Consider the following 13,889-nt stretch of genomic DNA (forward strand, 5'->3'; position numbering starts at 1 on the left):
CCTGCCCATGGCAGGGGTGATGGAACTAGATGATCTTTAAGGTCCCTTCCAACCCAAACCATTCTATGATTCTATGATAATGCTAAGAATTGCAAGAGCCATGTAAGAAAAACAGGCTCCATCATGAATAACTCAAAAAATAAAGTAGATAAGCATCAGATGAAGAATGAGGGACAAGAGTAAAATATCCCAGTATTTTTCCCACTATGCTTCTGTGATAGAGCATTACCTTTACCCTTTCAACACTCCATCCTGCCATCCTCCTTCCTCTCTCTAGGCTGGAGTGTCAGGCTGTAAGACACCAGTCACTCACCATGGTGACAAAGGGCCCAATAAACCGGACCCTGCTAAGGAGGAGCTTGGGGAGCCTGTTTCCCTGGTTAGCAGTATGGGAGGGGTGGGAGCCCGGCACTGATGGTGAGGACCTTTTCAGGGGAACAGCCTAATCCTCTGCTGCACCCTCAGAGTGTGTAAACAGATTTGGCAAGGCTGGGGCAGTCAAGGTCTGGATCTGGAGGTCACAGCAGGCATCTGGAGGACAGAACTGCAAGGTAGAGCCTTAAATTGTTGACTTGAGAATCAGTCTCTGAGTAAGGCAGTGAAGAGAACAATCCTGGGAGGTAAACGGAGTGCTTGCTTCTTATCGGGACATATTGCAGGCTGGATGTGCATTGTGGGACTTAGTTTGAAAATAATCCTTTAGAACTAGGTCCATCTTCCACTTTACCTAAAGTGAGCTATCATAAGCTGGTAGTCACACTATCTGCATCTTATGTCTTGTTTCTGCCTCCTTAGCTCCTGTGCCTGCTCCCCATCTCTTGCTGCTCCAGCACCAGTTCTGCCTCTGACAAGTCTCCTTACCTCTCTCTGCGGTCTCATACAATAGATTTCTTCACATCTGACCACGTTTGTCCTGCTTTTCTGATCCATACTTTTGGCACCAGCTCCCTAACTTTTCACCATGTTTCTGTCCTAGACTTTTGGTTTGATAGAGTTACCAGCTCTTCTGGTTGATTCCTGATCCTCAGTATACCTCAACTTCATTTCCTGACTCCAAACCCACTTCGCACTTGACCTTAGCCTTAAACGCTGTCCCTGATCTCCACATCCCTATTCCAGTCCCTGACAAGAGTAAAGAAACAGTGAGGCCAGTGAAGTGAGAGCACCACCAACATCTGACAGTGACTCTGAAGGGAAGCCCAGGAGAATGGGCCAAAGGAGGCAGATAACAAAACTTAAGTGAAACAGTTAAATAGATCTTGCTGCAATGAAGGAAAAGAAACATTCCTTAAACAGGACACAATGCCATAGGCAAAAGGGATACTAAAGGGCTCTGTTCAGTGTGGTGCTGTACTTTGTGGCTTAGAAAACTTCTCTGAAGTCTTCTGTTTTTCTGTGATTCTGTGATTTAGCTATAGATCAAATCCTCAGGTGCTCTGCAAACTTGCTTGAGTTCGATAGAATAATGTTAGTTTACAGCAGCTCTGGGTTTAGATCACAGTGAATGAAGAATGTTAAATACAGAGATTCTTGTAAGAAAGATGACCAATAAAACAATTTTCTACTGTTTAATCACTTCCCCCAAATGCATCGCTGGCTTATTTTTAGAACATGTGTTGGACACAACTGCAAGGTGGAGGGGAAGACGCACAACTGCATCACATAATCAGGGGTACATGCACTGTGCCAGCTGATCCTAAAATCCTCTCCCTCTCTCCCTCCTTCTTCTGGGCCTTTTTTGAACATTAGAAATGTCACATTTAACTTCAGATGTTATTTCTAGTGTGAGCATGAATCAGTTTTTGATAGCACCTTGCATTCAGAATAGCGAAGCTGTTTGCTAGGTTTTTCCTGTCTCTTGTGAGATTCCCATCAAAATCAGCGAGAGCTTGGCTTTGGTTGCTTGAGTAGTATTTTCTCTGCAGTTCGCTCTTGACATTACTGTAGGCGGGTAATGATGACAATTAGGAAATGCTGATGTTAAGTTTGCACAGGCTACTTTTCCTTCCTTGTGTGTGTGTACATTATGATATTGACTTTACTTCCAGAGTCACATAGTTTATTGACAGCATCAGGCCTCATCCTGCATTCCGTAAGACCAATCAGACGTGTAGCTCAGCTGAGAATGGAGATTCCTACAGTAGATACCCCAAGTACCACATTATGTTCTTTTGCTTGACCCGTAATGGAGTTGAATGAATTAGAATTAATACACATTAAGGTGAATGCGTACTTCACAACCTTCATTATTATGTGTATAGCTAGAGGTGTCTGAAAAGTGAGAATGCTCTCAAGGGAACATTTTCAATGTTGTTAGTAATTCCATAGCAAAATGTAACATGTTTTGGGGAAACAGGCCAAAGAAAGAAACTTTTCATAGCAGGGGCGAGAGTGAACGGGTAGTGCCACTGGGGAGAGAAGCAGATTGTGTGTCTTGTCAGGAAGGGTGGGCTTGAAGCTGCATCTCAAGGTTAGGTGAATGCTGTAACTGGTGGGCTGATGGTTGAACTGGAGACTTTGAGGTTCTTTTCCTCCTCCATCTAAAGAAACCTACTGAAAAAAAAAGATTTCTTAAAACTAAACTTATGTGAAAAGCTTACCTTTTGGTAAATCAGAGTTTTCTAATGAAAAGCACAGTGCTGATATCTTCTGGCCAGCTTTAGTTACAGGCAGTCTATATGTTTATGCAGGCATAGTAAGAGCAGTTAGTCTTGAAGAGAGGAATGGGCTTTTTCTATCCAACTAACTGGGGTTTGCAAAGAGTTTTCAGTGTGAATTGAATGACTGGAGCACATAAGCCTGATCTGTGGCAATCAAAGCTTTTCACACTAGATGTTTTTATTAGGAGGTTTTGTTATTATTTTCTCCTGTCTAATAGGGAATTTCCTTTGAGGGAGAAGCAGATACAGAGTGGTGGAGGGCCTGCTGGCTAAGATGCTATCTAGACTTGGTTCAAAGTCTGCTCTTCTGTTCCTCATAATTGCGATGAGGAAGTCAAAGCTGAGTCTCCCCAGCATGGATCATTCTTTCTTTCTCTCTTTTTTTTTTTGTTTTTTTTGTTTGTTTCTTTTGTTATTGTTTGGAGACTGTCTATCTATTAAAAAGAAAGTGGAGATTCTGGAATACAAGAAAGCAGCTTGGAAAAGCACATATCATAGAATCATAGAATAGTTTGGGTTGGAAGGGACCTCTAAAGGTCATCTAGTCCAACCCCCCCTGCCGTGGGCAGGGACATCTTCAACTAGATCAGGTTGCTCAGAGCCCCGTCCAACCTGACCTTGAATGTTTCCATATATTCTGTGCCAATGTATTACAGTTCAGTTTGTGTCCTGAAAGAGGGGTGGGTGCCAACTGTAGATCCAGATGTGGCTACCAGAATATTTTGGCTAGGGAGTGGCATTAGGTTTAGCTCTAATCAACACTAGTACTACCTGCCAGTTTACTGCTTCGTTAAACAGCTGCAGCAATCAGATTAATTTAGCATATACATCTGTTTTCCCTGTTTGTTCTAACTGATGCGGGTGGGGTTTGGATGTATGTATAGATATAAAACAGTATTACAAGGTAAATCAAGCATTCAAGAATGAAGAATGATAAGCTATTAAATTTCATGAGGCTTTTTATGTTTTCTCATATAAGGTCACTCATATATTCACCTGTCAGGCTCTTCACTGCTCCTGGAGAACTCCTTAGCAAGAGCTGTTTTATGGACTACTTTGGGTCCATGTGCATAATTTCACTACAGTTCTTTGGGGTCCATGTGAGACAGCTCGTTCCTGATGCTGCAGAACAATTTGTGGTTGCACATCCTGAGCCGCTTGCCTTGTATCAGTAGTACTTTTGAAGTAAATACTGTAGGACAATAGAAATTAATCCTGTTCTTATGCTTAACCAGCTTTTATTTTGCTTCAGCTTAATATTTCCTGGAGTACGGCTGGGCACTGACAGTCAGTTTAGTGATTTCCTCGATGGACTTGGACCTGCACAGTTAGTAGGCCGACAAACGCTAGCCACCCCGGCCATGGGTAAGAATAATATGTTCTCCTCTGTTGAATGACTAATAAGCCAATTAACTAATGCACACACTGCCAGACTACAGCACCAAAAAGCCTTTTACAAAGTGGCTTCCTTCACTGTAAACATGAAGGTCCTATACGCAGTCACCGGTATTCCTAGTACGCTAGCATCCAAAATGAGGTGAGAAACAGTATTTGCTCTGTATGTGAGGTGTCTGCAAATCTCATTTGCAATTTGAAGATAGGGGTTGCACTTTACTTCCACTCAAAATTATTGTGGCTTCTCCAATTGTAGCTCAGTGCAAAATCCCAGCTGTTCAGAGTTTATATTTACTTGCCACAGATTATATTGGATGCGACAGTTTCTGGCCAAACTCTGCACTTGTCCAAGCTTAGTTCATCTAACCCCAGAATGTGAAACTTCTGCTCACGTTTGTAATGCTCAATAATCAGTTGCTGATAAAGCCAGTGTTTGCCATGAAAGAGACAAAATCCTTTTCTACAGCAGCTGCCTGGGGCTACCTGTGATCTTCTCTGTGTTCCAGACCAGTCTGTATTTCCCTATAGTAGCATTAGCTGTATCCTGGTTATGAATCGAGTATGAGTGTATAAGGTGTGCAACAGTGCAGGGCTGTGTAAGTATCTTTGGAAAGGTTTGATTTTTTTTTGCTTATATATGAGCAATTCTTAGACATGCTTTAGGATGCTAAGTGAGGAGTCCTTGATCCACTACTTTAACCATACTTCTCCTGCTGGAAATTAAAAATGGCCAATGCGTCAGTACAGCTGTCTTGGAAGAATCAGCTTCAGGAAGGGCTACTGAGCCGCTTCTGAAAAAGGAGAGAGAAACAGAAAGAAAAATTGCAGAAGAGAGTGTTCCGCTCCCAACTCATGAGCAGAAGGAGAATTCTCAATTCTTGAGAATGCTTTGAGTACCCCCTAAGGCAAGGGTTGCTGTGTAAGTCCAAATGACTGCTGCTAATGCATTAATAAGCCCCAAACTTGTTAAATTCCTATTTTTTATTATTATTTTGAAAGAGAAGATATTTGTGAGATGATTTGCCCAATAAAAATCTAAGTGGCTCTATCAGTATGAATATAAGGGTCTAGATTTCTTCCGTCTCTTTATTTTAATCTTGTTTCCTAACTAAATATTTTTCTGCAGATTACTTGGGTAATACGTTTATTTTCACGTCTTAGAACTGCTTTATTTACTAAAGGCTCAAGTTCTGGCCCCTAAAAAAGCATTCAGTCATGGTTTTTAACAATTTTCAGAAGACCTTCTATGCGGTATCCTTTCACTAGTGACGATTTGAAAATGTTTGTATTATCGCTCCCCCTTCTGGTTCCCCATCGCATGTTTTATTTTGGGTATGCGATACGGAGATGTGCTTTTAAAAAGGCTTGTTGGAATTTTCCTGTGAACTATTTTTAGTGCAACACAGAGCTCTGTTTATTCAAGCAAAGTTTGATTGATAAAAAAATCTTCCCTGCTGCTCTGTCATGCCTCAAGTACCAAAGTATAAACACTGCTTTAATATACTGTTAGACAAGCATGTGAAAATCTCATGCCCAGTTAATTTCAAAATGCTGTCTTTCTAAATCCAGACCCCAAACTCTATAGTTCAGGACCATCTATTTGTGAGTGTGTTTTTTTAGACAATCAGTGTTTACATGTCAAATATGTACATACTCACGTGTTTCATGGATATATATGTATAGTTCATTTATTTGCACAGGTGTCACGTAGCTGCCCGTGTCATAGAATCATAGAATCATACTGTGCATTTTTTATTCTAAGTGGCCTGTTAGATTTCTACCCAGCTGATTCCATGATATGAAACCATAGAGATATAATGCTTTGAGCATCAGCCCATAGTTGACTTCCCTTGCATTTTATTGATCTAGATCAGAACAGTGCTTGGTCTCGGACTAAGCAGTTTCCTTTTTCTGCAGGAAATGTCATTTGTCAGAACTTAGGCAGGGAAACAAGCTTGACTATTTAGTAGCGAAAGCAGCTTCTTATTTTAACATGTTGCATCATTTTATTCACACCAAAAATGGGTGTGGAATATTGATAAAAACAAGAAAATTGTCACCCCTGTACTTGTTGGAGACTTTTGCAGAAAAAAGACCTCTTTTGAGCTCCTGGGGGTCAGGGCATCATTCTCTGAAGCTGTGCTATGACTGCGTGCCTCGTCTGGTTGGTGTCTCTGCCTTACGCAGAGGATCCAGTCAGGCAATTGTAGTTACAGAAGAAGGTTTCAACGTTAGCCTCTACCAGCAGTTCTCCTTCCTGCTACATCAGACAAGGAGCCTTCGCACTGCCAGCTCTTGCGTCTCAGCTTGGAGGCAGAAACTTCCAGCCGAGGGGATTTCTGAACATGAGTTTGAGTTTTAGGCTCTCTGAGTACGGGACCACTGTCAGGGCAGCGCATGTCAGTGACTGGCACACTGGGGCAACAGTCCTAGGTAGGAAGTCTGTAGATAATTCACCAGTGCAAAATCAAAGGTGAGGTGGTTATACTATAGCGTTGCTGTAAATTTGCCTGCCTCCATGGATCAGAAGTACTGAGCTCTGGTATAAACCATACACCAAGAGAGGGCACCGTGCTCCCTAAGTAGTCCCTTTTAGTCCTGGTTTAAGGATGGAGGAATTAAAGGGCTCAGGAGAGGTGACAAGTGCACTAATGCAGCAGACTAGTAGCAAACTAGTCTTTCTGTTTCTCACTCTTATACCCTATCTCCCGGGCCGTACTGCTTCTCTAAAATGTGGGCTTCTTTCTTCTCCCTCTCAGGTGACATCCAGATTGGAATGGTGGATAAAAAGGGCCAGTTAGAAGTAGAAGTCATTAGAGCCCGTGGCCTCACACAAAAACCTGGCTCCAAATCTACCCCAGGTAAGGAAAAAAAAATATGAACAGAAAACAAGAATATGAAATAAGCTGATATACTGGGGATCAGAGACTTTTTGAGCTCCTCATTAGCTGTCACCACATTTGTATTTGCTTGGTTTGCTTTTCAACAAGGAATGTGTGTGTGGATATATCCTTGCTAGCAATGTCCACTTCTTACCACCTTGCATCTGCCAATTGCACGCCACCTTTCAAGGAGTGATTTTCAGCAACTCAACATCCGTTCTGGAAGGAACGTTTGCAGAAGTATTTCTGCGTATCTTAGGCAAGTCATATATCTCAGAGGGGCTTTGTCGATGTAGATGAAGTCCTTTGTGTTCGTTCCACATCAAAACAAGAGAGGGAGAAAAGATGAAAGTACTCTGAACAAACAGCTTAATGGAGCCACATGCCATGGTCTTCTGTACGCAGCAGTGCTTCAAGACAGCAGGTTATGCTAGTGCCAGTGTCAATAATTTGTATAATGAATGAGATTTAATATTGTATCATTTTATAAGGACATTTTTGGAAGTTCTGGTTATTTATAGAAATCTTTATTAGAAGAGATGTATAATCTCCACCACAACCACTGCTTACCATAACAACTGGGAACAGTTGTTTTAGATAACATTTTTGCCAAAATGGTACTTTACAACCTCCTTAGGAGCTGAAGACGAAAGAGCAATTAATGTCTGTGTTATCTGAGTGACTTAGCATTAAATATGCCTTTCAATCATAGAATCATAGAATCATAGAATCATTAAGGTTGGAAAAGACCTCTAAGATCATCGAGTCCAACCATCGACCCAACACCACCATGCCCACTAAACCATGTCCCTAAGTGCCTCATCTACTCGTCTTTTAAATACCTCCAGGGATGGGGACTCAACCACTTCCCTGGGCAGCCTCTTCCAATGTTTAACCACTCTTTCAGCAAAGACATTTTTCTTCGTGTCCAATCTAAACCTCCCCTGGCGCAACTTGAGGCCATTTCCTCTTGTCCTATCGCTTGTTACTTGGGAGAAGAGACCAACACCCACCTCGCTACAACCTCCTTTCAGGTAGTTGTAGAGCGCAATGAGGTCTCCCCTAAGCCTCCTCTTCTCCAGGCTAAACAACCCCAGTTCCCTCAGCCGCTCCTCATAAGACTTGTTCTCCAGACCCCTCACCAGCCTCATTGCCCTTCTCTGGACACGCTCCAGCACCTCAATGTCCTTCTGGTAGTGAGGGGCCCAAAACTGAACACAGTATTCGAGGTGCAGCCTCACCAGTGCCGAGTACAGGGGCACAATCACTTCCCTACTCCTGCTGGCCACGCTATTTCTGATACAGGCCAGGATGCCATTGGCCTTCTTGGCCGCCTGGGCACACTGCCGGCTCATGTTCAGCCAGCTGTCGACCAGCACCCCCAGGTCCTTTTCCGACAGGCAGCTTTCCAGCCACTCTTCCCCAAGCCTGTAGTGCTGCATGGGGTTGTTGTGGCCGAAGTGCAGGACCTGGCACTTGGCCTTGTTGAACCTCATACAGTTGGCCTTGGCCCATCGATCCAGCCTGTCCGGGTCCCTCTGCAGAGCCTTCCTACCCTCGAGCAGATCAACAATCCCGCCCAACTTGGTGTCGTCTGCAAACTTACTGAGGGAGCACTCAATCCCCTCATCCAGATCATTGATAAAGATAGTGAACAAGACCGGCCCCAAAACTGATCCCTGGGGAACACCGCTTGTGACCGGCCACCAACTGGATGTAACTCCATTCACCACCACTCTCTGGGCCCGGCCGTCCAGCCAGTTTTTGACCCAGCACAGAGTACACCTGTCTAAGCCGTGAGCCGCCAGCTTCTCTAGGAGAATGATGTGGGAGACGGTGTCAAAGGCCTTACTGAAGTCCAGGTAGACCACATCCACAGCCTTTCCCTCATGCACTAGGCGGGTCACCTGGTCATAGAAGGAGATCAGGTTGGTCAAGCAGGCCCTGCCTCTCATGAATCTGTGCTGGCTGGGCCTGATCCCCTGGTTGTCCCACTCATGCCTTGTGAGCGCCCTCGAGATGAACCGCTCCATAATCTTCCCTGGCACCGAGGTCAGGCTGACAGGCCTGTAGTTCCCCGGATCCTCCTTCCGGCCCTTCTTGTAGATGGGCGTCACATTGGCAAGCCTCCAGTCGTCCGGGACCTCCCCCGTTAACCAGGACTGCTGATAAATGATGGAGAGCGGCTTGGCAAGCTCCTCCGCCAGCTCCCTCAGCACTCTCGGGTGGATCCCATCCGGCCCCATAGACTTGTGAGCATCCAGGTGGCGTAGCAGGTCGTTCACTGCTTCCTCTTGGAATCATCCTCTTGGAATCTTCCTCAATGAATCATCAAAGACTTTTGTTTTGCAATATCTCTGACCCCTAAACATACATAGAGACTCCAGAGTAGCTATCAGTGACAGTTAATTCCTGGCAAAGGGAAGTGTTTTTAAAATGACAGACATGAAACAGAATTGTTGTTAGTAACATCTTAGATCATTAAATTCAAGGTTTGTAAAAATCAAATTGATTTCTTATGGGCTGTGTCATATTTTTTATAAATATAATTGTATTCAGATTATACAGTGAAGATAGGTGTGTCATTTTCTTTCCACTCAGCTTCCTTTTAAGGCATTTGTCCTCCAGCTCAGATGTGCAATGTAGAAGTTTTTAAGTCCAAACATGAAATTCATGATGTTTTGTTTGCAGCTCCATATGTCAAAGTGTATTTATTGGAAAATGGAGCATGTATAGCTAAGAAGAAGACAAGAATTGCACGGAAGACCCTTGATCCTTTGTACCAACAGACACTGGTTTTTGATGAAAGTCCACAGGGTAAAGTCCTTCAGGTCAGTTGCTTCTTAAATCCCATTTTAGGCTATCATTTGGAGAAGCACTCGCATGTTTACTTATGTTTAAGGAATATGCATAAATCCATTCCAACTCACAAAGCATTTAATTTTATAAATACCAGCAAACATGTCCTTGTGGCTTGTGGTTTCAGACCTGCGAAATGTCTGGCTGTATTAAACATTTCCCTTTTGTTGACTCTTGCTCCTGTCCTGCCATTAGGTTTTCCCACAAGAGGGAGCAATCATTCACCCTTAAGAATAACATTTTCCTTACACTACACATAACGAAATACAGCAGGACTGAACATATAAGCATGGGTTTGGGAACAATACTGAACCTGTATTTTATGTTCTTCCAGGTAATAGTTTGGGGAGACTACGGCCGAATGGACCACAAATGCTTCATGGGAGTTGCCCAGATCCTTCTGGAGGAATTGGATCTGTCCAGTGTGGTAATAGGCTGGTATAAATTATTTCCACCTTCATCACTAGTGGATCCAACCTTGACTCCCCTGACACGCAGGGCTTCCCAGTCATCTCTGGAAAGTTCAACTGGGCCTCCCTGCGTTAGATCATAGTAGCAGGTGCTGCCTAGTAAAAACATCACCCAGGATAACAATTGGAATCAGATATTCACATGATCAAAAAACACTGTTGGAGAGAGACAATCACTTCTGTTTTTGCTTGTAGTAGTTATTCAAAAATATGTCTGTTTGTCGAGAGATGGCTTAAATTGACAGAACAAAGGTATATCACATATGGCCAATCTATTAGCGGCTATCACTGATGCTTATAATGATCCAAAAAAAAAAAGAGAGAGAAAGAGGGACCTTTAGATTTGAACTAAGTCAAAGATGAGCCAAACTGGAAGCTCTCACTCTGTTAACAATGTTGTATTTTTGACATTTTGACAGAGCCCTCAAGCAGTGTTACCTTCCTGGTGTTTCAGCAGTTTTTCTGTACTTGTCACTTCCACTAGTTTTTTGCCAAGTGATTCTGCTAGTTTTGTAGAAGTCCTCACAACGCTGACAGAGACCCTTCCTTTCTTTTTCTAAACCAAACAAAAAAGGGCTGAAGCATATCTCTGTAAGCATCATTAAAGTGTTCAACAGCCACAGTTACGATTCCAGCGAGTTCAAACCGTTTCTCAGTTCTGGTACTTCCAAGTCTCTCACATGGGAACCCAGAACAAATGACCAATCTAAGTTCTATTCTTAAAAATAAATAATCATCATGGTGCCACTTTTCCTTTGTAAAAAGCAGATATGTTTGCATTATATATAATAACTTTTATGTTTATGATGTTTTGCATGGAAGAGTTTTGAAGAATTCTGCAACTACTGCTGGGGACTGGTATGAAGCAGCTTTAGTCTTAATTTTGACATTGAATATGTTACTGGTAATGCAGTTTTCCTCCTAGAAATGGAGAGGAAATATTTACGTTTCTGTGTATAAATGTATATTTGACTTCCCAAAATGTTGACCAGGAATGGATTGAGCATATGACACTTTCAGCTGTACCCAGGCTTCTCTGATGTGTGTCGCTTCAGACGCACCTGTCTGCCCTGGATAGAGCATGGTATGAGTTGTTCAGTGTTTCACTGGAAATTCCAGTTGAAATATTCTGCACTTACTAATGTTTTTATCAAATTTTAGTTTACATTTCTTTGAGATTGATGCAAGCACAAGGCTTGATTTTTTAACGCAAGATATCTTACTTTTTGGAGAAAAAAAAAGTCAAATTTCAATTTGCTTTTTATTCATCTGAGTTCTTCTTGGCCTTGAAATCCCTTGTGATATTCTGTAAATGTGCGAACAACTGCAGATTCTTGCAGGTGCATTGATATGTTTCCCCTCCTTTTACAGGCCATTCGATTTTGTGATCACACAAATAGAGCAGCATGACTTGGAACTGTTCAAAGCTGCATGCACGTTTTGTAAAAAGAGATGAAAAAGGTTATTTAATAATGTATGTTAGTTCCACATAGGCCAGCTTGTATGTTGCATGTACTTGTACAGTTTGCTCGTAATTACTATACTGAAGTAACCAAGAAATCTAAGCCATCCATTTTTCTTATAGACATTTTGCAGGTTTTAGCCAGGCTAGGTCTGTGAGTCTGGTGCTAAATGTCTATAGATGGACTTTATTTTTTACCCTATGGAAAACGTGATGTAGTACGGACCAAATTCCTTCTAATAACTATTTTGGTGTAGATTCCTACTGTGGGGCTGTAACACATGTAGAAACTGTGTACACACTAGGTTTTAATTCATAGACATACTGCCTGCACCAAGTGAACTATTTATTATTACTCAACACGTGGGAATTACTCTGCCCATCTTTCCGTAGGGCGCAGATTGGTTACTGCTCGACCTGCTGAGCAGGAAGAACTCAAGCATTGGTGCACTACTACTAGATCCTGTTCTGTCTTAGTGGCCAAAAACCAACTAGTTATAATTCGATAGTACCTTTCTATTTTGACCACTTGTCTTAACACTCCCCTGTGCTTTTAAATGAACTTCCAACTCATGTTATGTAAACATGTTTAATAAAATTTCCTTTTCATGTCCAGTGTAGTAGTTGTGCTCTCTGTATGTTCTGAGGTTCATCTGTGATTCTGCTCGCTGCAGGACTGTGTGAAATGTGTTAAGGAACAGTAAAATGATAAGTAATTTCTATGGTTCTTTTGATCGCTGTAATAGTGTATGTTGAAATCTGGGGCCAAAAGCTGAGGCCTGGTGAAAGTCGTGTTTGGTTGGCTTCCTTTTCACTGAGAAAGGAGCCAAATTGTGCTCTCATTTGTTGAAGCAGGCAAATTGAAGTCAAAAAAACAAATTACAAATTGCAATCTGGTGAAATCAAATCGGCTTATTGGAGTTGAGTGATGCTGCATCTGCTTGCACCAGGTCAGCGGGGTGGCATGTGTTAGAGCCAGACACCAGCTCGCCATGTGGTGTGTGCTAAGCCTTTAAGATGTGAGAACAACTCTGATCTTTTGCACTTTTCAAACGCAGAAATATGCCCTTGTATTGTAATGCCCTTATGGACGTAAGAAATTTATAGAAATTTACCTGAGAGCAGAATTTGGCGCTAAATTTTATTAGAGAAGCAAAGATTATGTACTTTGTTTGATTTTTGGTTTTCCATGTCCCACAGATACCTGATCACAATTTAAAAATAACATAAAGACAATATTGCCTCACTTTGAACACTTTTGTTTATTACTTTATTTATCTGAATACATCGTTAAGCTACTGAAAAAATGAATAATTAAACATGGTAAATCTCTGAACAAAAAGCATGTTATATTTCTGCTTCTGTGTGGTGGGAGTGATCTGTTTAAATATAGAATTTGTCATACTGTTGCAAAAAGCCCTCAATTTCATCAATCTCATGGCTTTGAATATTGTGTCCAATACTAGGATTTCTTTTCCTTTCTGATCCTGAGCAATAAATAAAGTTTAGCATTTCTGATCCCCCCCTAGAGCACAAAAAATATGGCAGCAAAAGAATACACTGAACTATTTCATTTATGGTGTTTCTGATGAATGGGGATCACGTATGCAAAGACTTCAGGAATGAAGTAGTAGACTGTGCTAGGACAGATAAGTTGTGTGCTGGTCTCATTTCCCAGGGACTGTTGCCTTTTAAAAACTCATTGCTGAGTGTTGGGATTATAATACACAGATAAATCAGCTTTAGTTCCTTCCTGGTTTTCCCTTGAGAATGCAGTACCGCCTTATGTGTCATACACAGGGGAAAAGCAGAGATACTAGACGCGTAATCCCTGTCATATAATCAGACAGTTATTTTCCTTGTGATGAGTAAATGTTCTAAATTTTGTATTGAAATGCAAATTTAGTGTCCCTCTTTGTAGGTGGAGAAAAAGCTTTTGGCCTTGACCTTTGTGTTAGAGAGACATCAGACCTGCTGTGAGCGGCAGGACAAACCAGATCTTCCATGATCTCCTTCCTTCGTAATTCCCAGAGAAATGATAAGTGCACTTTCGTTGCCTGTTTTCACTAACAAATGACAGTCCCAAAAGTCGAGTTCAGCCCAGGTATGATATGCTATACATAGAAGAAAAGTTCAGAGTGGATCTTCAGTGGCTGGTCAG

General features: G+C 42.0%; 1 protein-coding gene across 35 annotated transcripts in view; it reads left to right on the forward strand.

The window, feature by feature from the left end:
* The window catches only part of RIMS1 (regulating synaptic membrane exocytosis 1), a 356,593-nt gene extending 343,612 nt beyond the window's left edge, over positions 1-12,981 (forward strand). For all 35 annotated transcript variants that reach the window (XM_076333069.1, XM_076333034.1, XM_076333035.1 and 32 more), the window contains 4 exons: positions 3,913-4,025; positions 6,815-6,916; positions 9,629-9,768; positions 10,131-12,981. In XM_076333069.1, the coding sequence (XP_076189184.1) occupies positions 3,913-4,025; positions 6,815-6,916; positions 9,629-9,768; positions 10,131-10,349 (574 nt within the window). In that variant the 3' untranslated portion in view covers positions 10,350-12,981. The remainder of the gene's footprint in view (positions 1-3,912; positions 4,026-6,814; positions 6,917-9,628; positions 9,769-10,130) is intronic.
* The last annotated feature ends 908 nt before the right edge of the window (positions 12,982-13,889 follow it).

The sequence above is a fragment of the Aptenodytes patagonicus genome, chromosome 3 (genome assembly GCF_965638725.1).
Source record: "Aptenodytes patagonicus chromosome 3, bAptPat1.pri.cur, whole genome shotgun sequence".
NCBI lineage: Eukaryota > Metazoa > Chordata > Aves > Sphenisciformes > Spheniscidae > Aptenodytes > Aptenodytes patagonicus.